We start from the raw sequence: 25,825 nt of genomic DNA, 5'->3' as shown, positions 1-25,825 counted from the left end.
GCGCGTAGGATATATGAAATGTCGAGAGAATGTGTTCTTTTCAAAGTTTATCATCTGTTCATTTAGGGCTGAAGCTGTTCTATTGAAAACGTGAATTTAATGTTGTCAATTTATTTGACTGTTTTTATTTGTCAACTTTTGTTCCACGTCTACTTCTCTTGTTTTATCATTTTCTTGTTTCATTTTAAAGTATTTTTATTTGTATTCATTTGCTTGGTTTACGTTCGTATCTGATAGAATTCGGCCTATTCTACCACCTCCTTCCATTCCCATCGGAATTTGATGCTTGTTTTCAAATTTGTACTAAAGACCATTACACTTATCATTTTTATTGTAAAACTAGTTTTTTCTCGAGTATAAATACCCGTCTTTGCCAAAGTTTGTTTGAAATTCTGATTTGAAGCTTCTAAACTGCTTTTAACAAATTTACATCCTCGAAAACAGACCATTTCCCAGAATGAACCATTCACTACAAATGTTTGTTATTTTAGAAGAAGGGTAAATTTGTATGAGAATAAATAATGAAACTCAGCGATTTTCTATTCTTTTTGGTTAAATCAAGTCTTCAACTCACTAAATTTTCTAATTTTCAAAAACATCGAGTCTGTAAAAAAAGAAGGGTAAATCTCTGAATTTCATGCTTCCATTAAAAAATTAACCATTCTTTGATAAAATCTTTAAATCTCATAAAAAAAGGATAATCTTTATAAAGTTTAAACACACACACAATGACAAACATAAACAATGACAAACACACACACAATCAAAATCACACACAATACCAAACATACCAAACACACATACAAAATGACAAACACGCACAATCACAAACACACACAATCACAAACACACACACACACTCACTCACTCACACACCCAAAATGACAAACAGTTACGCAGACAAATACGCACACTTCTTCCATATCCGTTTGAAATAACCCCGTGGGAGCGTGGGGGTCGTGCATAAACCACGTGGTCTTTTTTTGGAGAATTTTTGACCCCCCCCTCCCTCCTCATGGTTTTTTGTGGTTTCACGCCAACCCCCCCCCCCCCTATATGGCCACGTGGCTTTTTCCTCCCAGGTGAAAAATCTTTAAAAAAAAACTAAATAAGTATAGATTTCAAAAATGTTTATACACCAATGATGTACCGTCAGTGGTGGTGACTTTTGGTCAAAAAAAAAAACGATATTACCGTTGTTATTTTAACACAATAAAAACATTTCAAATTATATCGAAACAAATAATGTTGGGGAATGCTCCTGAATTTACCAACATTTTCCCAGAATATGGCTTGTATAATCACACCGTTCATAAATGCCAATCGTTTTAAAATTAACTCAAACTCACCCTTTAGAGGGGGTGACATTGGGTCAAACAGAAAACATTTTAATTTGTGTAGGTGCTGTAACACCATTAAAACCAATTTAACAATATATAAAAAAAAAACAGAAATTCACTTAAAAGCGTGAAAAAAGTATGATATCACAAAGTTTAAGGTAAATAATAACAGTATAACAATTAATTGAAATGGTACAGAAAGTAAAAAATACTCTCAACAAAACAAGCAACTTAGTAAAACATATGTATTCAAAATTATGGAATTGCAGTGCAATTAATTGCATCCAGAATAAATATGCTTTAAGAATTAAAGCTATTTTGATATATAAACAGCATTCATGATTTAATTTTAATGCGCTTTTAAATATTTTCTTAAAATCGAAATTAATTAAATAGAAAAGTTTTGTTTCAGGAAAAAAATATTTTCATTTTATTTTAAGGAAAATATCTAGTTAGTTAGTTCAGTGTGTCCAAAAAAGTCGAGCTGTTTAATTTTTTTCTCCATACAAGAATCAGAGATAGGGACAAACATTCAATATTACGACCATTTGAAATGTTAGTCTTAATTTTTCACCATAGTTGCTGAGATATCGACATAAGAAAATTATGGGTTGTTTGGGTAGTAAACATCTATTTTTCTGTTTTAAAATCTTTGCAAGGCAATATCTCAGAAACAAAGAATTTTCTCAGCATTTCAAAAATATTTTTTTTTTCAAAATTGGGCAAGCATGGGCACTATTTTTTTTAAATTAATAACTGCAACTATTTTTGAAAAAAGTTACCTAAAAATAGCTGTAACTTGAAAACGGTGCACTTTATGAAAATTTCACTAATGTACTTTTAAATTGCAAATTCGATTTTACATCGAAAAATAAAATGAAAATTAAGTTGCGGTCAATATTTCGATTTTTTTAATCAGTATTGATTCAAAAATTCATAACTCAAACAACGTTCTGGAAATTTCTGAAAAGTTGGCAAAATTAAAAAAAATAAAAATAGTGTTTTTTTTTGCAAATCATGTTTTAGTGACAAAAAGTGAAATTAAAAATCAGCAAAGTAAATTACCATTTATCATTTTTTTCAGTGTAGTCCTTATCCATACCTACAACTTTGCCGAAGATACCGAATCGACCAAAAATTTCTTTAAAAGATACAGATTTTTTAATTTTCATTGCTGCCAAATTTGTATGGAAAACTATATGGACAAACTAATGATGCAAAATGGCTTGGGCACCAAAAAAGGTTTCAGACGGATTAAAAAAATCAAAAATTAAAATTTAAGAATAAAGACCGATTTTGTATAGAATTGCTCGAAAATCGATTGCGTGTCTTTGGAAAAGTTGTAGACAACGCGCTAAAAATCATTCTTTTAGTCATGGACATCCAAATTGTTTAAGTCTTTTTCTTACTTTAAATTGATTTTGCTATCGACTACGTGTTTTGATAAATTTAAAAAAGATTGAGCTAAAATTTGGAATTTATTTTACATTTTTTTCAGTTGTTTAAATAGGCAATTAACTACGATTTAAGATTTTTGATCCAACTTTTGGTTGCTGAGATATTACCTCAAAATAAATACAAAAAAAATATTAAATAAGTTAATTTTTCAATCTTTTCAGTATCTTTGAAATTATTAACACTGGGACGCCCAACGCATGTCCAATATACACGGATGCCAAAGCCTCCCTAAAACGTTGGAACGGTAACTTCAACTCACAGGTTTTCGGGCTTGTCTCCGCGGATTTTCGGGCGATTTTTTTTACTAGAGCAAACAAAAGTTGGAACGACGTTTTTGATCGCATAAATTACAGATTTGATCAAATCGAGTTCTGCAAAGTTTAAGGATCATCTAGACATCCTTATAATTCACTCAAAAAAAATGTCCCGGTTGGTTGAGTTATGCCCGAGAACCAGCGAGTTAAAAATACCGTTCCATCTTTTTTAAGGAGTTTTATTTATGTTGATCTTTAACGGCATTGTATTGAAATTTATTTCACAAATTGATATCGGCATTTAAAAATTAAGTGACTTTTTAAAACTTAAATTATTTTAATGTGTCTATATATTTGAGTGGTATAGTATATTTTCTCAGCTTAAAGAAAAACTAATATTTTCAGGAAAGGGCACCTTTGGCCCCTATTTTATTAATCTTTACATTAATTGAGAAACAAAAACAATGTTTGCTTGAAGCTCGTTTTTTTCTCTAAAAATCTAAAATGTTTGCTCATGTTTCTCTTTGGCTCAAGAGATGGTCCCTATTAACATAAAAAAAACTAAAAAAAAAATACCTACAACTTTGCCGATGGATAGAAAACGTGTATTTTATGAAATGTTATGTAATATAACAATCCGAATTGTGTAACCCATGAAATAAGGAATATATTTTAGACCAAAATATTCATCAAATTTTTTGGTGAATCTTAAAGTATGTATCGTTCGTTTTTTCGTTACTGGTTATTTTTTAATGTTAGACGTTTCACTTGCAAATGAGGTAGTGAAACTGAAATTTTGCGCGATAATCCTGAAATTGGGGTTTTCAATTTCTTTGTACTTAAAAATATATTGCATGAGAGAGGAGATACAAGATATCTTGAGTTTGTTTTAAGTGTCAAAAGGAAATCTTTCGATTAAGATTCTTCGATCACTTATAGGACCAGCTACGGTAATTAGCTAAGATCTGAGATTTTGAATTTTTTTTTTTCGCAGAGAATCATTTTTAGACACTTCATTTATAATACATATTTAGTTTTTTGCCTTGTTACGAAAATCTTATAAAATTGTCAGCATTATTTATTTTTTAAGTTGTTCCAAAATAGAACTATCGAAGACTACATCTACTTTCAATGCAAATTTGCAAGCACATTTTTAGCTACTTGATACTATCAACAAAAAAAAAAAATTGTGTTTGCATTTTGGTACGCATTTTTTAGAGTATATTAACTTTGGATACTGTCACTTTATTTTTAACAGCTTTTAAACTTTTGCAAGACGTAGTTACATGAGTATTAAAAAGTGTACATTCAATAAGAGGCTCAAAGTATTGATATGAATCTGCCGAAATATATAATTCAATATTGAATTGGAAAATATTATGACATTGAAATATAAGTAATAATTTTAAACACAATAATTGTATGGTTTTGAAGTGTAACAAAAAATGTATGCATATAAGTAAATTCAAAGCGCGTATTTCTTTGTTTTTTTTTTTTAAGAAAAGATTTTTTTTAAAGGCCACGTGGTCAGCCGTCAACCCCCCCCCCTCCCCCCCATGGCTTTTCATGGTTTTTTTCGGTCGAATTTCGGACCCCCCCCCCCCCTAAGGAGACCACGTGGTTTATGCACGACCCCGTGACGGATAACGTGACAGAAAAATAATAATAATAATAATATGAAGAAGATTCAGACGCATAGTTTGGGACTTTATAAAAATCACTGCATAATTTTTACTTTAAATGGAGAAAATGTTATTAAAAACACAGCCTAAGTTGATCCCTAAAATGGCACGCAAAAAAAAATTATTCTGCCAAACCTGAAAAAAAAATTTTTAGGTGTAAAATTCAATTTTTTAATCAAAACGTCATCTACAGCAATATCGTTCCGTTTTCAAGTTATAGCCACTAATTTTTTTTTGTAAAAAAAGTGACCTTAGGTTAAACCTGAGAAGTCATTACCTAGCTATAGACTCTCCGAAACTGTTTTTTTTCAAAAGGATGAGAAAATTACCTAAAAAATTTCAAAAAATAATAACAAAGATTTGTTTCTAATCTAATCTAATCAGACCCTAGCGCAGCCAATCTTTCGAAGGGATCCTGGAGAGTGCCTTAGGTTAGATGACGCCTAGCACTCTTCTTGTCATTTATTAACATTTGTAGTGCGCCATTGCATTAGAATGCATTGAAACATCACAAGCGTTAAAGCGGCCAGGCCTACTGCGTAAAGCCGTATCGCAGAGATGACTCGTAATTGGGTTGAGTTTGAGCACTGAGTGTTCGAACAACTACACAATAGGGGGATGGCGTCGCTATTTTTAGACCACATTTTCCACTTTTTCTCATCGAAACCAACTACTTTATCGACTTCATTTTGCTGGGCGAGATAGGACGCCGTCTATTTTTAGACGATGACTCAGCACTTTTCCACTCTTGCACTTAAAAAAACCAGATGGCAGCACGATGTAACGCCACGTCCCTATTCTGAATCGACAGGGGAGGATGAAGCGTGGGGACACACCACCATACGCTCCGAGATTTTTGGTTGTATTCGTTGGGAGCACCATGCTAAGAAGGTTTGGTACTCCGGGACCCTCTGGGATGGGACATTGTATTTCCACGAATGCCCGGGACACTATTTGCCGTGGTTATAGCGCCACAACTCGCTCTCTGTAACAGTATTCCTAATTCCAATCCAAGCCCACAAAGTCGTCATGGCCTAGTGGTTAGCATTTTTGCTTACCAATCCAAAGGACGGAGGATCGAACCCCGCCTCGAGCGACTTTGATTTTTCGTTCACATTCATCATTTCAAATTAATGTGTTCTTAACTTTCTCGTTGGGAGCAGATGGGCATCGAACCCAGAACCATTCGCTTATAAAGCGAACACCGTAACCAGTCAGCCACGGCGGCTCGCAAAAAAAAATAATAACAAAGATTTGTTTGAAGAATAACTAACAATTTTATTTGTCTGTTATTGAATATTTTATTTCGTGTGGAATTTCCAATACATTTAATACGATGAAATTCCCCTAACCCTCAATCCAAAAGTATTCCGTTCACTTTTAAAAGTCGCGTGGGTTCCCCGCACTTTTGCCACCAGTGAACAACAAAAACATTCACTCCCAAATCCCCACGGGACTGTATGGGCGTAGCCTTGGAGCACAGTGTGGAAATGCTATTGAATATTTTTGTATTTCATGTGGTCAAAGACAAACTTACGGGAAATTGGACGAGCTTTTCGGTAAAAATATTTTCGAGACTGAAAAATCAAGTCTGTCACATAGAAATGGCCAAAAACCATCAAAAAAACAATTTTTTCAACATTTTTATTTTTAAAACCGCTGTAACTTCACAACGATTGGACTTAGGACAGTTGTCGATATGGAAATTTTTATGTAAAATTGTCCGGAGAATTGACACTCGTGCTCGGTTTTTGAAAATTTTGATGTTTAGAGCACTTTTGAAAACAAAAGAACAGTTTCAGTAAATGATTTTTGTAGTTTTTCAGGTGAGTTGCTCCATTCTGCATTTTTCGTGAGTCTTTTTGTAACATCTTAAGCTATTTTCAAAAAAAATTGAACGGAAAAAATCGTGGGCTCACCTTCAAATCTGACTTTTAAACTTAAAAATCAAAAAATCTCATAAAAGTAGAGTGTTTTCTTCTTTCAGTGTATTTTTTCGGAAAGCCCGTAAAATTTCCTACAATTTTGTCTTTGACCACTTTTTGATACCATGCAACGGCTTCGAGATACAGCAATATTTATATTACGAAATACAAAAATATTTAAAACACTGACGCCCTTCCCAAATGGCATTACCGAGTGAAACTGGCTCCATATACACAAAAAAGCCTCCGGTACAACTGATTCCCTTTTTGACATGGAATTACTCTATTACAATATCAAACCAATAACAACAACAAAAAAAATCATAACGACAATAACAAATCCTGTTATACATAATAGAAAATGTTATTGGCCCAGTATTTTTGAATATCAAACAATGTTATTCCTTAGTTATTTACGTCTGCTCGGGTATTCAATTTTTCAATCTAAACCTCATCTAGAGCAATATGGTACCATTTTCAAGTTATAGCCACTTATTTTTTTTGTAAAAAAAGACCTTAAACCTGTGGAAATCATTACCAAGCTAGACTCTCCGAAAATGTTTTTTTTTCAAAAGGATCTGAAAATTACCTTTAAAAAATGCTGCAAAGACATTGGAGATTGGACCAATCGTTTCTGTGATACAGAAAATGTTAAACTATCGTCAAAAATATCGAATCTTCGATCTTACGAATCAAAATATTATTTTAATTTACAAATCAATCCTTATATTTTACTTAAAAGGGCTATTGATTATTTTTAAATTAAATAATCTATTGTTTAGGTTTATTTTTATGTTTTGTTTGTTAAGAAACAACCTGACTGATTTGATTTAACATATTTTTTTTCACATTTTGCATTTGATAGAAACAAAATGATGAAAATAAAATACACTCAACTAAAAACAATTAAAATGTATTTTTGAATTTTAATTTCTCAGAGATTTTGTTAAATTTTGTGATGCGTTATAAGCTCAATCTTTTTATTTTTTTAGATATTTGGGACTCCACGTTGAACTTGAAGTCTCGTACGTCCGGGGTTTGAAATGAATTTGGTTTCTAGGAACCCCATGATTTATTCCAACCAGATTTTTTCAACGTTTTTTAAATTGCTTTTAAAAATCCAGAGTCCCGGTTTGAAACGTCAAATAGGAACAAATGCTGCGAACCGAAGATTAGCGGTGACGTTTTGGATTTTTTACAGTCTGGAACGGATCAACTACCATTTTATCGGTTTCCCACACGGATAAGGTTAATATTGTTGGATACTTCTGAAGTTTGCAATTGTGTAGCAATTTCAATTTTGTGCAAGTTTTCAAAATTCAAGCATACATTTAGTAATAAAATTGTTTGTAAATTGAAGATGAACTTGAGGCAAGACGATTTTAAGCAAAATATTAAATTAAAACGTCTCATGATAAACAAACGACGAGGAAATAGTCGCAAGGATCTCCAGATCACCATAAATCAGCAAGATCTACAAAAAGATCTAAAAATATTCTTTGGTAAATAAAATGTATTGAACTGTTTTAACACTGGTTTCTAGCAAAATAATTCTTAATCGCTGAATCTATGACATTTCCCCGAAACCCACATTCCGGAAAAGACATTTCCCCGAATGCCACATCTCCGAAAAGACACTTTCCCGAAATGCCATTTACCCGAAAATCATTTCCCCGAACAATCCATTTCCCCGAATGGCCACATCCCCGAATGGCGACTTCCCCTAAAAACCATTTTCCCGAATGGCCACTTCCCCTAATTTTCCACATCCCCGAAAATCATTTACCCGAATGACCATATCCCCGAACGGCCATTTCCCCGAACGCCACTTCCCCGAACCCGGTCAGGCGGGTATGCCCGTTGCCCAGAACCGCGCGCGGTTCTGGACAACGGTCATACCCGCCTGACCGGGTTCGGGGAAGTAGCGATCAATGAAGTATCATGTCCACAATTGAACGTTGAACGTTAAAATTACAAGATTTTTACGAGCGTTTTATTCCAGCTTCACTTAAATTTTGAATATTTTCCAAGTCTGTGGAATTAAAGGATTCGAATTCCGGATTCTGAGATTTAGTTACTCCAACTGCCTTTCAAAAAGAACTGACTCCGCCGAATCCAACAAAAACTCCGACTATGACAAATGATGTAGAGAAGGAGAACATCTTGAGCAGAGTACATTTCTAATGAACAAATCTAAATAGCTGCGTGCCGCTTAATTCATTTGCCTATTTTTCTGCGTCGCAGTCGAGCTAACTTGTCGTACGTCGATTTTGGGCCAAATTGAAATAAGAAAGCCATTTTGTGCAGCTCAATTCTGAGATATTCAATAAAAACCGAAGAATTTTGTCTCGTGCTAACTTGACACACTCTGAAAATTGCTGTAAGTGAGACAACTGGCCAAAGAGGTTTCAGATCAGAATGCGTTTGACACACGTACATGCCCGAAAACCGTGAACGATTGTAATTATAACTCGGGACCTCAGCAACCAAATTCAAACAAATTTTAGGACAATGCACAGAATGGTCAACAAAATAAAACGTGATTGTTTTTGTTTACATAGCGTGCTCTATTTTTCGTTTATTCAAGGTCAAACACTAACACGCGTTTTTCTCAGAACGTCAAAAAGCGACAAACGACAAGATAGCACGACAGCGTCGATTTGATACATTGATCATTTAGCTTTTTTTTTTGGATTTAGTTGAAAATCAAAATACAGTCCAGACTCGGATATCCAAAGGCCTTGTCAAAAGTTCACTTCGGGTAATAACCCCTAAACTACTTTAAGTAATTTAGTAATTTTAAACCCAAAATGGCGGTGATGAAATATTAAAAAATATGCATTTTCAACTAATTAGATTTCACTAAAAAGTTAAACAAAATCTAGAACAAACTGATTCCTGCGTTTCGAGTCGTCGCTTAAAGATATCGTTGCTGTGCAATCCTTACCACGTGGATACCGTTTTGGAAAATTGTGCTTTGCTGAAAATTGCCCATACAAAAAAAATCTTTTTTATTGAACGTGGATGATCTCAAAACCCCGCTTTCTTGAAGTTTCCGCGTGGTTTATGAATGGCCTTCTACGGTTATTTGTTATTTTTCTTTTTTTTCATGTTTAAAAAAACACGTAGGAGAATTTTATATTAAGGTCATACTTTTGTAAAAATATCCTTCAAAAAAACAATTTAGTTTATATCTAAGTTAATATCATTCGGGAAAATGGAACTTTCGGGGAAATATCCATTCGGGTATATGTAAATTCGGGAAAACGACAGTTCGGCAAAATGGCCATTCAGGTAAATGACATTCGGGGATATGGAATTTTCGGGAAAATGATTTTCGGGGATGTGGAAATTTCGGGAAAATGATTTTCGGGGAAATGGCACTTTCGGGGAAATGATTTTCGGGAATGTGGAATTTTCGGGGAAATGATTTTCGGGGATATGGGATTCGGGAAAGTGGGATTCGGGAATAAGGGATAAAACCTAATCGAATCTATGACATTTCCCCGAAACCCACATTCCGGAAAAGACATTTCCCCGAATGCCACATCTCCGAAAAGACACTTTCCCGAAATGCCATTTACCCGAAAATCATTTCCCCGAACAATCCATTTCCCCGAATGGCCACATCCCCGAATGGCGACTTCCCCTAAAAACCATTTTCCCGAATGGCCACTTCCCCTAATTTTCCACATCCCCGAAAATCATTTACCCGAATGACCATATCCCCGAACGGCCATTTCCCCGAACGCCACTTCCCCGAACCCGGTCAGGCGGGTATGCCCGTTGCCCAGAACCGCGCGCGGTTCTGGACAACGGTCATACCCGCCTGACCGGGTTCGGGGAAGTAGCGATCAATGAAGTATCATGTCCACAATTGAACGTTGAACGTTAAAATTACAAGATTTTTACGAGCGTTTTATTCCAGCTTCACTTAAATTTTGAATATTTTCCAAGTCTGTGGAATTAAAGGATTCGAATTCCGGATTCTGAGATTTAGTTACTCCAACTGCCTTTCAAAAAGAACTGACTCCGCCGAATCCAACAAAAACTCCGACTATGACAAATGATGTAGAGAAGGAGAACATCTTGAGCAGAGTACATTTCTAATGAACAAATCTAAATAGCTGCGTGCCGCTTAATTCATTTGCCTATTTTTCTGCGTCGCAGTCGAGCTAACTTGTCGTACGTCGATTTTGGGCCAAATTGAAATAAGAAAGCCATTTTGTGCAGCTCAATTCTGAGATATTCAATAAAAACCGAAGAATTTTGTCTCGTGCTAACTTGACACACTCTGAAAATTGCTGTAAGTGAGACAACTGGCCAAAGAGGTTTCAGATCAGAATGCGTTTGACACACGTACATGCCCGAAAACCGTGAACGATTGTAATTATAACTCGGGACCTCAGCAACCAAATTCAAACAAATTTCAGGACAATGCACAGAATGGTCAACAAAATAAAACGTGATTGTTTTTGTTTACATAGCGTGCTCTATTTTTCGTTTATTCAAGGTCAAACACTAACACGCGTTTTTCTCAGAACGTCAAAAAGCGACAAACGACAAGATAGCACGACAGCGTCGATTTGATACATTGATCATTTCGCTTTTTTTGCATTTAGTTGAAAATAAAAAAAAAGTCCAGACTCGGATATCCAAAGGCCTTGTCAAAAGTTCACTTCGGGTAATAACCCCTAAACTACTTTAAGTAATTTAGTAATTTTAAACCCAAAATGGCGGTGATGAAATATAAAAAAATATGCATTTTCAATTAATTAGATTTCACTAAAAAGTTAAACAAAATCTAGAACAAACTGATTCCTGCGTTTCGAGTCGTCGCTTAAAGATATCGTTGCTGTGCAATCCTTACCACGTGGATACCGTTTTGGAAAATTGTGCTTTGCTGAAAATTGCCCATACAAAAAAAATCTTTTTTATTGAACGTGGATGATCTCAAAACCCCGCTTTCTTGAAGTTTCCGCGTGGTTTATGAATGGCCTTCTACGGTTATTTGTTTTTTCTTTTTTTTTCATATTTAAAAACACACGTAGGAGAATTTTATATTAAGGTCATACTTTTGTAAAAATATCCTTCAAAAAACAATTTAGTTTATATCTAAGTTAATATCATTCGGGAAAATGGAACTTTCGGGGAAATATCCATTCGGGTATATGTAAATTCGGGAAAACGACAGTTCGGCAAAATGGCCATTCAGGTAAATGACATTCGGGGATATGGAATTTTCGGGAAAATGATTTTCGGGGATGTGGAAATTTCGGGAAAATGATTTTCGGGGAAATGGCACTTTCGGGGAAATGATTTTCGGGAATGTGGAATTTTCGGGGAAATGATTTTCGGGGATATGGGATTCGGGAAAGTGGGATTCGGGAATAAGGGATAAAACCTAATCGCTTATAGTTTTTAAAAAGAAAAAAAAAAAAAAACTCGCTTTAAAAAATGCGCTTAGAGCAACTCTAATCTTGCTTGAAATTTTCCAAGACAAATAATATTCAATAAAAATTTCAGGTTTTTGACATTTAGGCCGATGCAAATGTTATTCATAGTTTCTGTCCCTCAACTCTAGCCGAGGTCAAGGAGGAAGGTAGGGATGTAGGGCATAAAAATAAAAAAAATATAAAAATTAAAAAATAACAAGCCGCAATTTCAACATAAAAAAAACAGTAGGTTTGCAATAATAAATTGGCTAAGTTTTGACAAAAACATCTTGTTATGCAATAAAAAAAAACTTTTTGTGGTGCGTTAAAAATTAACTTGAATTGAAAAAACGTTACTTAATCCACCTTTAGGTGGTTGGTGCCTTCCTCACATTCAAAAAGTCAAAACATTCAGTAAAAATAGCAACATTCCTCCTTAACATGTTTAACAAAGCAACTTTATTACTCATTTCTTTTGATAGGGTTCGCAGACCTTCAATATTTCTGGCTCATCGGCAAGATCTGATAAAAAACCTATTCAACGATAGTTCGCACGGAAGATTCATACAATATTTCTATCACAATATCTAAAATCCGGCCTCCAAAAAGTGTATAAATAACACATAAGTGCTAATAACGTTTGATAGGGTTGTCAGATCTTCGATGTTTTAGGTTCATTTGAAAGGTCTTTCGATTATCTAACTAACGACAGGTCGCATGATGGACCCGGAAATCATTTTCATTGAAATATCTGAGATTCGGCCTCCAAAAAGTGTATAAATTAAGTGCTGATAACTTTTTATTGGGTTGTCAGATCTTCGATGTTTTTGGCTCATTTGAAAGGTATTTCAATTATCTAACTAACGACTGGTTGCATAAGGGACCCGGACATCATTTTCATTGAAATATCTGAGATCCGGCCTCCAAAAAGTGTATAAATAACACTTAAGTGCTAATAACTTTTGATAGGGTTGTCAGATCTTCAATGTTTTGGGCTCATTGGAAAGGTCTTTTTAATACCTTTCTAAAAATGTATAACATGATAGGTTTTCTTGCAAAAACCACCCTTTTTACAATCTTCCGGACATACGCCAAAATCGTTTTTTTAGCATAACTTGCTGATTTTAAATAGAGACCTATGGGACCCCAAGACGGATCGAATGAGACTAATACGGTCAAAATCCGTTCATCCAGTCCGGAGATAATCGAGTGACAATTTTTTTGTCCACCCACCTACACACATCCACACAGACATTTGTTCAGAACATGATTCTGAGTCGATATGTATACGTGAAGGTGGGTCTACGAGGTCAAATTAATAAGTTCATTTTTCGAGTGATTTTATAGCCTTTCCTCAGTAAGGTGAGGAAGGCAAAAATATGAGCGAACTGTTAAAATATGTTAAAATAGATTGTAAACGCAGGAGAATGCATTTTAAATTGTTTCAGCTGACTGCAAACCAATTTTGGTTGAAGCTTCAACAAAATTTCGAAATAATGTCAAATGCCGCAGTAGCTGGGTGCTGAATAGTGGTTCGCGAAACGGCCTCAATTTTGAACTGTCATAGTGGAACCAATTTGCTGTTCGCTAAAAGTAGAGAGTATTGTTATCGATCATTAAAAATTGTTTTTTTTTTTTTGCAAGAATGAAAAATGTGTGACTTTTGAGAACCTGGAGTTGAAGTCAAAAAATATTAAGAAGTTGAAGGCGAGATCGTCATTTTTATTATTATGAATGGAAGTTGTTTATGAAAGTCGATGCGGTTGTATCCATTCAGAAGCTGTCTTTATTGTTTGGTTCCATTTAAAAACCTGGTTTAGTGAAAATCTTCTCTGTTTGTTGGATCAGCTTTTCTAGAATTAGTGACGTTTTTTCGCTGGCCCAGAAAGAGCTGCACGATTCCAAAATCAGCCAGGGAATTTATCTGCGACATCGCAGAATGACACTCTCGCCGCAGTTCTTTGTCACCCGTTAAATAGAAAAATCAATTCTAACCGATCGAAACGCGACCATTTTCCATCAAAAAATGTAAAAACTAGAAAAAATAAAACAAATACTACTGATTATAAAACAGCTCATTTACCAGTCAGAAAAAAGTCATACTCGTGCTTGAACAGCCACCTACTTTGTAGATGTAAACAAAGTGGGATCATTCGAAAATCACGTTACGCATTCTCTCTATTCATCACCCAGCGCAGTAGGTTTGTAAAAAAACAGTAAATCACTCACAACACACAGAAAAAAAATCATGGTAATATTACATCTGGAAAGGGGTACATCTTTTAAGTCAGAAAAATGTGTAATTTTACCTCTGAAAATGTGTAATTTTACCACTTTTCTGTTGTAATGTCGCTTTATCAGTCTAAATTGAGGTAAACCTTTTATTTATTCAACCTTCCAAAATTACACCTTCCAAATTTACACAATTTTTTACTGTGCAGATTTCAACATTCAACGAACATTTTTAAATCCATTTAGGCACTTTTACATAGCTTTGCTTGGATCTAAATAATTCTGGTTGCCAATTTGATAGAGAATTTCCCCCTAAGAATAGAAACGTTGCATGCCGCGGTGTTCTGGCAGGATTCTAGCAGCTCTGTTACCAATTTTCTTGACTGGTTTCGCCAAAACTATCTTCTACTTGTCGAAAAACCATCCTTAACAGAGGTACAAAATCTAATCGCTTTCATTGCAGATTACCACTTTAAATTGCACTCGGCAAAGCCACCTTACACTAATGTGACACATCCGACACTGGGGGGCTCTTAACGGGCTTAACGATAACGGTAATGAGCAGCTAAGACCCACCCCCCCCACACACACCGGCGTCACGTAAGTGCTGTCGTTGGTGTATTCCGCCAGAGTTTGTTTTTGTTTTTCCTGCAGCAAAAGGGTTTCCCTTTTCATTCGGTAAACATAATCAAAAAATAATCCAAAAGTTTGCCTTGCCGGTGTGGAAAATTTTCGGGAGAAGGTGTTTTTACAGGCAGCTTTGCTGAAAAAACATTTCCACGTCATGCACGTTGGATAATCCTTTGATATGTTACCCTGCGAGTTTATTTTTGAGACTGTTGAGCGTAGAAGAGTTTTCTGTTTTAAGACACCGGCGATAATGCCTTTGACAATGCCCAATTCAATAAAATGCTCAGTACGCACAACAACTTTACAGTTCCTTCAATTCTCCAAAAATAAATGCTTCTTTGAGTAATTTTCGAACGCGCCTGAAATAACGAGCCGTGTCATTTGGCTTAAGACTAAACTTTTGGCCGGAATCACCTTTTGTTGATCCTGCCTTGCTTTGGCAAATCATCAGCAAATAAAAGCAAAACGAAGCAGCGCGAAAAAACGAATAAACTGTCATTTGGAAAGCGATGGCTGATGAGGCCCACGACACTTCATGGGAGTTCTTCCACTAGGCAAAAGCGACAGGCAGGTTGTAAAATCGTGAATGACAGGCGGAATTTGGTATGGGGTTGATGGTAGAATTGTCCTAAAGTCAATATGTTTTTTTTTGCAAAGGTTTTTTTGCGAAATCTAGATTTTTTGCAATCTCATAATTCATAACACTAACTTGACCTTAGAATTTCATCAGAGTGAGAGTAGAGTAGAAGGATAAAAACCTGAAAGGCTTCATCCATAAAGTACGTCACGCTAAAATCAGCCAAAATTTACCCCCCTCCCCCCCTTTGTCACGCTTTTCCTATACTTATAACACGCAATGTCACACTTGCTCAGACCCCCCCTCCCCCCCCCTAGAGCGTGACATACTTTATGGATGACGCCAAAAATAAAATTAAATGATGATTTGGTCCAAACATGGAGGCAGGGATGGAATAATCGCAAAACAATCAATTTCGCTCGCGAACTTTCTTCACCTGCGAAAGAGAGAGAGAAGGCAAATCACGCAAATGAAAATCGCTCCCGATATTCTCCAAGAAAATCAATCTGCTGATGATTTTTTGTGAATTTCCTTCCCAGCACCACTTTAAATAATTTATTTCAGTTTGTTTACACACATTGCCCACCTACAAAATGTGACAGGTCATTTTACGACGTGTCACTTTACACTTGCAAGTGTAGTAGTGAAAAAGATGTTTCGCCGAATAATTAAGATGCTGATTTTTTTTTTAGATTTCTTTTACCGATCTTTCGTTCGCGAGAGAGGAGAGCCATGCTCCCTTCGGATTTTTTCTCTTGATAAACGTCCAAAGATTTTCTTTGGATGATGATTATTCCATCGCTGCATGGAGGTAACATTCATCTATCAATAGTTAACAATATCCAAAGTTTGGTGCTGACGATTTTCAAAAATATTTTTTTTCTTTCACTCGTAACTTTGCAACATCGTTACACTATGTAAAAAATTGCCTATTTTTGAAATAACTTTTTATCACAAAAACTCGATTTTGACAAACTTTACCCCCTTTCTTTTGTCATTGTTGTTTGTTTTTAATTTGTTTTTGGCCACGACTTACAAAAAAAAAAAAATCAATACGTTGAGAAATTTCACACAGGTTCAATGCACAGTGATCCAGATCGCAAAATTAAGTGGAAAATTGATTTTCCGAAAAAATTGTGAAGTTTTGGAGCTTTGGTGTCTTCAGAAGAGTTGTTGGGGAAACTTTTGGTTTGGTTGAAAATTAGGAAAAAAATTGGGATTTTTTTTGTCTTCTAGAAATTTGTTGGGCTTGCCAATCTAAGGAACTTTGTCGAAGACACCAAAATTTTATCTCGTAATCTACGCCTTCTACGACCAAGTTTTTGGAAACCATCTGAGCAAACCTTCAAAAATCAGTTTTTTGAACGTGGCAATTCAGGGTTGAGTTCTAGAGAAAAGAGTTATTCGGGGCACTTTTAGAGCTTTAAAAACCATTTATTTTTTTATTTTTTGACAAGTCAGTTTAGACTTAAGGGTTAAAAGTTACAGCTATTTTATGGTAAAAAGATGCAAATTTAAAACTTAAACTTAAATATCTCTAAAAGGCGCAAGCCAAATTTTAAGCGCTACACAGCAAATAAAGTAGTAATCTAGCTGCGTGTAAAAGGCCTGGGTGTAAAATAAATGTTGCATTATTTTATGAAATTCTATGTAATATTACACCCTGAAATATGTAGCCCATAAGTATGGGAAACCTACTTGACCGAAATGTCAAGCTCATATATGCGTTTATCCTTTCAATTCTTCATCGGTCTGATGGCCGAGCGGGCTAAGGCACCAGCCCTTACTGTTGGTGCTGGGTTTGAATCCCGTCGGTTGCAACTTTTTTTTGTGTGTAGAAAAATTGTACATGCAGTGTGTAATATTAAGTGTTTATTTTGACGAAGGTGATGTGCATGCTTTTGCATGCGATTTTACCATCGGATTTTTTGCTGTGTAGGTTGCATTTAAAAGAGGCGTTCCAGCACTAGAAACGCTGAAAAAATCTCAGCTCGAGATATCTTCATTTGAAAAAGTCTAATTTTCATAGGAAATTCATATGGGATCACCCTAACGAAACTCGAAAATTGTCCAAATATATGTTTTTTCCATGTAATTTTGCCCACTGAATCTGAATCTGCCCTCAGAATTGAGCCAAAGTGTAAAAAAAAAAACGATTTTTGGTTATATTTTGGGTTTTTTTTTGATAATTTTACATATAAACCCAAAATAATCGATTTTTCGACACTTTGGCTCAAGTCTGAGGTCAGATTCAAATTCAATTCAAACTGACTTGTCAAAAAATAAAAATGTTTGCTTTTTAGAGCTCTAAAAGTGCCCCAAATATCACTTTCACTAATATTTAACCCTGAATTGCCACGTTAAAAAAACTTATTTTTGAAGGTTTGTTCAGATGCTTTCTATAAATTTGGTCGTATAAGGCGTAGATTACGAGATAAAAAAATTGTGTCTTCGTCAAAGTTCCTTAGATTGGCAAGCCCAACAACTTTCTAGGAGACAAAAAAAAATCCCAAAAATATTTCTGTAAAGTTAGATTTTCAAATCACCCTAATCGTAAACCACCCTAATTTTCAACCAAACCAAAAGTTTCCCCTTTTTATTTGCAACAACTCTTCTGAAGACATTTTAAAAAAATTGTAAGACAATTCTATTGAATATTTTTACCTAAAACTGTTTTCTTTAACAACGGTACACTTTAACAAAATTTTATAGAATTATTTTCCGATAAAAAATCAACATTCCATCTAACAATGATCATTTAATTTATTGATTGTGTTTTCAATACGTTCCAAAAAACACTATTTTTTCAAAAAATCGTGGCTTGGCTAAGACAAAATGTCCGTCATACCCTATAGCGTAACTTTTTGTCTTATAAAACAAATGAAAAAATGAAAAAAATCGAACTGGTTAAAGTTGGTCAAAATCGAGTTCTGTGACAAAAAGTTTTTTTTAAATGAATAAAATGTATTTAGAGTGTAACTAACTTTTTTTTCTGAATAGTCCATATCATGAACTACAACTTTGCCGAAGATATCAAATCGATCGGAAAATCCCTTCTCGAGATACAGATTTTTTCATAGCATTTTTCTATGGACAGGCCTAAAATATGTATGGAGGCTTGTATATAAAGAAACTAATGATGCAAAATGGCTTATTTCGACATAAGTATGTTCCTTACAAATAAAAAAATACAAGGGTAATTCTCCGCCAACTCACACAGCAGTTGCCCCGACCCCTCTTCGATTTGCGTGAAACTTTGTCCTAAGGAGTAACTTTTGTCCCTGATCACGGTCCGTTTTTAAATATCTCGTGACGGAGGGGCGGTACGACACCCTTCATTTTTTGAACATGCAAAAAAAGAGGTGTTTTTCAATAATTTGCAGCCTAAAACGGTGATGAGATAGAAATTTGGTGTCAAAGTGACTTTAATGCAAAATTAGACGCCCGATTTAATGGCGTACTCAGAATTCCGAAAAAACGTATTTTTCAACGAAAAAAACACTGAAAAAGTTTTAAAAACTCTACAATTTTCCGTTACTCGACTGTAAAAAATTTGGAACATGTCATTTTAAGGGAAATTTAATGTACTTTTCGAATCTACATTGACCCAGAAGGGTCATTTTTTCATTTAGAACAAAAATTTGCATTTTAAAATTTCGTGTTTTTTCTAACTTTGCGGGGTTATTTTTTAGAGTGTAATAATGTTCTACAAAGTTGTAGAGCAGACAATTACCACAAAATTGATATATAAACATAAGGGGTTTGCTTATAAACATCACAAGTTATCGCGATTTTACGAAAAAAGTTTTGAAAATGTTGGTCGTCGTCGATCATGGCCGTTCATCGTCACCCGCGACAGACACGGACGACAAAGAGAAACGCAAAAAGTAACTTTTTCAAACCTTTTTTTCGTAAAATCGCGATAACTCGTGATGTTTATAAGCAAACCCCTTATGTTTATATATCAAATTTTTTGTAATTGTCTGCTCTACAACTTTGTAGAACTACTCGTGATGTTTATAAGCAAACTCTACAACTTTGTAGAACATTGTTACACTCTTAAAAACAACCCTGCAAAGTTAGAAAAAACACGAAATTTTAAAATGAAAAATTTTGTTCTAAATGAAAAAATGACCCTTCTGGGTCAATGTAGATTCGAAAAGTACATTAAATTTCCCATAAAATGACATGCTCCAAAAAATTTTACAGTCGAGTAACGAAAAATAGCAGAATTTTTAAAACTTTTTTAGTGTTTTTTTCGATGAAAAAAAACGTTTTTTCGGAATTTTGAGTACGCCATCAAATCGGGCGTCTAATTTTACATAAAAGTCCCTTTGACACCAAATTTCTATCTCATCACCGTTTCAGGCTGCAAATTATTGAAAAACACCTCTTTTTTCGATTGTTCAAAAATGGAAGAGGTCGTACCGCCCCTCCGTCACGAGATATCAAAAAACGGACCTCAGATTCGTGATCAGGGACAAAGTTACCCCTTAGGACAAAGTTTCACGCAAATCGAAGAGGGGTCGGGGCAACTTTTCCCGATTTCGTGTGAGTTGGTAGAGAATTACCCGTATAGTATAGTCAAATTTCCAGATAAATGAAGGCCAAACATTAGAACGCTTTGTTATTTAAATAGTCAAAACTTTGCGTTCTGCTAGATTTATAAAAAAAAATCAAAGGAAACATATTGAGTCAAATGAGCCACTTTTTCGACTAATAACTCAGTACCAGATTCCGCTATCAACCCAGCTCGAGCCGTCACCAAACGACAAAAAACGATAAAGAAGAGCAAGTTACGGCTTAGCAAGGCGCGTGCCATCGGCAGTAGTAGCATGCTCTAAAGTGATAAGCACTTTTAGCTTCTTCGAAGGAGCCGCCAACGAAAAAAAAAGTGTGATGATTTTATGGGCTTCTTGCAGCTCGTCGTCGGCGCGTTCGCGAGAGGTGACTTGATGAGAAAATAGCGTGTGACGCGTTGGCTCTTAAAGTGGATATCTTTATCAATAACCTGGAAAATTGGCTGGAAGTTGAAGCAACGAATTCGGGAATGACTTCGATTTTATACAATCACATCCAATCTGCTGATAATAGGATTGAAACATTTTGTGGTATCAATTTTCCCACCCCAAACGACCGAAGCACAAAGCCTTCTGATATCAATATCGAGGCGGTGCTGGATTTTATTGCTCCTCCCTGAGCAAGCAGAGTAATAAATCCGATTTTTGATGGTTGATGTTTGCGTTTCTTCGTGGGATCGAGCGAATCGGATAGAAGAGAATGAAATTTGAAGCAATTGAAAACAATCAAAAACAGAGACTGCTACAAGGAATCGTTGCAAGATCGTTGGATCCCTCAAATGATTTAGCTGTTCTCAAAAAAAAAAAAAAAATCTCAAAGCATTGGCAAAGTCTCATGAATCAAGTATGATTTTTGAAGATTTAAAATTGGTTTGAAATTGTACTTTTGTTGTTTTTCTTGGAAGAAGTTTGTTGGTTTGGAATGCTCCAAAACAGGAAAAACACAAACTAAATAGATTCAGTGCAACACTCTTTACGTGATTTAAGCCAATTATTAAATTTTCATTTTCAAGTTCAAGACTTGATAACTGTAGCTTTTTCGGAAAATTACATTCCTTCACAAAATTGCAAACTTGATAAATGTTGGTGTAAAGACTGACTCCGATTCTTGAAATTGATAAATATTGAGCGATAGCGTAGTACACTCTAGTACACGGTAAATTGCTGTATAAAATCAAGAAACTTTAAAGAAAGTAGCACAGTTACATTGTGACTTAAATCCAAAGCACACATATTTCCCAATTTTCAACTGAACTGCAACCAACGCGAAAATAAAGACAAAAAAAATCAAACGCAATAAAATGAAAATCGTGTCCCACACGCTGGAAAACACTCACTCATGGGGTGCCGGAAGCAGCTTATAAACACACAGGTCGTCCTCCTCGAAGCTGGAACAGGACGATGAGGAACAGCTGGGCGGGTTGGAGAGCCGGCCCCGTCTCCGTCCCGGCTGCCAGCGGTTCGATTCTTGCGACATTGTCGTCCACGGATTTGTTTTATTGCGATTTTTTTTCTTACTTTTTTACCACAAACAGTGTTGCCAGATGGTGGGAAGATTTGGTCGGTTCGCTAGAGACGTGATTCCTTTTTTAAATTCAATCACACATTCGAAATTACACACTAAATCAAAGACGATCGATCGACGTTTGTAAATCCACCGCGGACAAAGTCCATGAAGTCTTCGGGCACAGATGTGGGGTATTTCGCGGGATTAGAACTTTAGGGCTTTGGTTTGGTTTTTATCACCTGTGCTGCGTAGTGTTATCATGCAATTTCGGTGTGTGGAATGATGCTCTTCGGATTTTCGAAGCTCTATCTATTTAAGCGGGGATTTTTTGAGGGTACGAAATCAATATTTCGGTTTATAATCCTGCTGGGTTTCAGTGGTTCTTATCACTGAATTGGATTGCAGTTTTATCGTTGCGGGTTTTGTTGTCATAGTTTCATGAGATTAAAGTGAACTTATGTTTCGTTCGTTATCATAAATTTGCGATACAGTTATTTGGAAAAAATATTGATTTTGACTATTTTTTCAGTTGTAATGTTTTTACATCTTTTACTCAATTGAGATTTCAACAGTTTTTAACGGAAAGCTAAAAATTGCGTTAAAACGATATTTTATTCTTATTTTTCTAAAATACTGGAATGAGCAATCCAAAAAGGAAAAACAATCGGTTTCATAGTCAACCTAATACAAATTTTGCTGTAATTTCTGGTCCTTTTTTTAAATTTTAAAAATTATGTTATTCAGACTCGGAGCATTTTTTTCTAGTTTTTTTTGTCTTTCAGAGGCTGTAACTCAAGGTTTATAGAACATGATTTCATGATAACCAGTGTTGCAAATTAGTGAAAAAAAAGAAGCTATCATTTGAAGATCTCAGCACCAAAACATCAGAGATTATAGCGACAGTCACTAAAGAGTTATCTAAGCCCGATCTCACGCACATTAGCTTACCATTTGTTTTTGCTGGTGGGTACAAATTTTAACTTAAAAACCCTGCGTGTACGTACACGCAATACATACATGCGCACGTAGATAACTCTATAGCTTGGGAGATCTCTTCTTGTGTCTCGTGATTCTCAGCGATGGCATTCTCTCTCTATTACTCCACACCTTTTCTACGCCTATGCGCTCTCACCGCCGAGTTTCTCAATCTCTCCAATAACTGCACTGGGAGAACTGGCTTGGATGATCGTGAACGCGGGAATGACAGAGAAAAGGAAATGTCAAACGCGAGTGTGTAAACACAAAACCGTGTTCGGCTATGTTCGGCGCAGAGAATATCAATTGTTGTTGCTGAGAGCTGATGGTTTGATATTTCTACAACACTGGTGCTAACTATTTTTGACAGCTCGAAAACCCGCCTGAACATTGGTCCAGTCACTTATGTCTTTGTTCAAAATTGTAGGAAATTTTCCATTTCTTTTCGAAAACTACATTTTTATGAATGGAGAAAAATTTTTACTTTTGAAAAAAGTAATACAAATTTATATTTTTTTATGGAGACTTGTATGTACAAATGGGTGATTAAAAATGGCATGGGAGCCATTACTACCAGTAGTTACATACTTGTCCCATGTGAAAATTTAAATTTGGTTTTATGTTATCCGAATCAATTTTCTTTTTTTATCATAAAGGTTCGGTTAAGACATATTTGTTTTTTGTTCTGATGGATTTTAAAGTTCAAACAGTTTTCGACAAAGCATTTTAAGCTCAGAATTTTTTTTCGTTTTATTCATATTAAGACAACGTATTCAAACTAAACTTTAAAGAATTTATTTATTTATTTTCCTTGTGTTACGGACACTGGAATAATAGATCTTTACAGTCTCATAATATTCTACTCACAGTTTGAGTATACAATTGATTCAATTTCATACCAAAATTTATTCTGTTAATTTAAAACAAAATGATAACGAAATTTGAATATTTTTTTTAAAGTTTATGTCGCTTTAAAGTCAGAGGCATTTTTTTAGAAAACATTTAAAAAAAAACAGGAATTGGAACCCAAACAACCCTCCATTTTCTAACGTCGATATCTCAGCAACTAATGGTCCGATGTAGAATCCCGAGCAGACGGAAATAACTCGGGAATAACATTTTGTGTTATTAAAAAATACTAGGCCAATAACATTTTATGTTATTTATAACAAGATTTGTTATTTGTCGTTATGATTTTTTTTGTTATTGAATTGTTATTGTAATAACAGACTAATAACATTTTTAGTTATTCTTCATACTAATCTTTGTTATTATTTTTTGTTATTTTAACAACTAATCCGATCATCCCAATAACAGTTGGAGTTATTGTTCCATAACAAAAAATGTTATTCCCAAGTTGTTTTTGCTTTCAACTAATATCAGACCAATAACAAATTTTGTTATGATAACGTAAACTGTTATTAAACTCTGATGCAAAAATGAATTTTTCAAGAAGATTCCATAACATTTTCTGTTATTTTAACAGTATTTGTTATTGAAATGGCATGAATTTTGTTATTACCGTCTGCCCGGGATGTTAAAATATGAAACATTCGTGAAGTTCCGACCTTTCGAAAATAATATTTTCAAAAAATTTAAATCAAGACTAACATTGAATATTGAAAGTTTGGCACTTTTGAAATGTTAACCTTGATTTATTTTTTTTGAAAATATTGCCAGTTTTTAGTCATTTGCATGGCAATATTTCAGCAACTAAGGGTCGTATTAACAAATATCAAAAAGGCACAATATAGAGAATTTTCCCAGCATTTCAAAAATATTTTGTTCAAAAGTGGGCAAACATGTGCATTAACTTAAAACATGAAAAACTGCGACTATTTTTAAAAAAGATACCTAAAATGGCTCTAACATGCAAACGGTACACTTTATCAAAATTTCACTGAAGGACTTTTGCATTTTCAAATTTAATTTAAAAACGAAAAATGAAGTTGAAAAAAATTTGCGACCAATTTTTCCGTTTTTTTTTAATTGGTATTGATTCAAAAAATCATAACTCGGTCAAAGATTTTTTGCACAACCTGGAAATTTCTGAAAAGTTAGCATTTGATGTCCCTTAAAAAATATAAAAAAATAAAAAATAAGGCTTTTTTGCAATTCAAATTTTAGTGACAAAAAGTGCAATTAAAAATCACCAAATTTTTTTACCGTGTATCATTTTTTTCAGTGTAGTCCATATCCATACCTACAACTTTGCCGAAGACACAAAATCGATCAAAAAATTCTTTCAAAAGATACAGATTTTGAATTTTCACATATCATTTTTGTATGGACAGCTGCCAAATTTGTATGGAAAATTAAATGGACAAACTAATTATGCATAATAGCTTCTAAGGGCATACCGAAGGTACTAAAAAAGTTTCAGCCGAATTAAAAAATACAAAAATTAAAATTCTGAAAAAAGACCGATTTCGTAGAGAATTCCTCAGAAAATTCTCACACTTGGACAAATTTGGGCGAGACCAACTCCACCTGCCAGAAAAGTCCTGAAGCGATGTTTTTCCCGTTAACGATTTTGCAAAAAAATGGTACAAATACTTATTTTGACCTTAGAAATCGAGCCAGTGGGTAACCTAGGCTTTTCCAAAAGTTTCTCATTTTTCTGTTCACCTTATTGGAGAACAACTGGACTGATGTAGAATGCATTTTAAAACATTTTTTTTAATTCAAATTTTGAAACCATCGCTTGAAATTTCAAAATTAGACTTTTTGTTTTGTTGACTTTAGTAAAAGTCGAGGGACACAAAAATCAAGCAAAACAATACAAATGGACCAATTTCGAAGTGTAAACAAAGAGTTTATCCTGCTCACGCCAGTTGATCTTCACATTAGGAACAGTGCAGTGTAGACGCTTTGTTTACACTTCGAAATTTTCCTAATTACATTGTTTTGCTAGAGTTATGAATATTGGGTTAGTTTTCGAGCGATTTTTGAGCGCTTGGCTCAGCCTACGCTTTGCGTTATTATTTTATGTGGAAATATTTATGAGAAAACTAAGGCCGCTGCAAAAATTCAAATACGAACCCAAACATGCTGGATATGATTATCAACGATTATCAACATAAACTTAATCAACGAACTTACAAAATTTTCACAAAATTATGCATTTAAGATTGATGGTTTTTTTGTCAATGTGGATTTAAGTCTATGTTGCCTCAAGTTTGAACAATAAGGTTAAGTTTTCAAAGGAAAATATTTTTAGATCGCAACAT

At 34.7% G+C, this 25,825-nt stretch overlaps 1 protein-coding gene across 4 annotated transcripts in view; it reads right to left on the bottom strand.

The window, feature by feature from the left end:
• Window positions 1–25,825, bottom strand: part of LOC120418115 (cytosolic purine 5'-nucleotidase) — a 117,045-nt gene that overhangs the window by 15,060 nt on the left and 76,160 nt on the right. The window contains exon 1 of one of the 4 annotated variants that reach the window (XM_039580390.2): window positions 21,451–21,627. The exons of the other annotated variants lie outside the window; for them this stretch is intronic. Within the exon in view, the coding sequence (XP_039436324.1) occupies window positions 21,451–21,590 (140 nt within the window). The 5' untranslated portion in view covers window positions 21,591–21,627. Of the gene's footprint in view, window positions 1–21,450; window positions 21,628–25,825 lie in introns of those variants that run through there. 4 annotated transcript variants of the gene reach the window in all.

Source organism: Culex pipiens, chromosome 1 (assembly GCF_016801865.2).
Source record: "Culex pipiens pallens isolate TS chromosome 1, TS_CPP_V2, whole genome shotgun sequence".
In the NCBI taxonomy this organism is placed as follows: Eukaryota; Metazoa; Arthropoda; class Insecta; order Diptera; family Culicidae; genus Culex; species Culex pipiens.
Note: the sequence above shows the minus strand (reverse complement) of the source record. Positions and strands in the feature narration are given on the sequence as shown.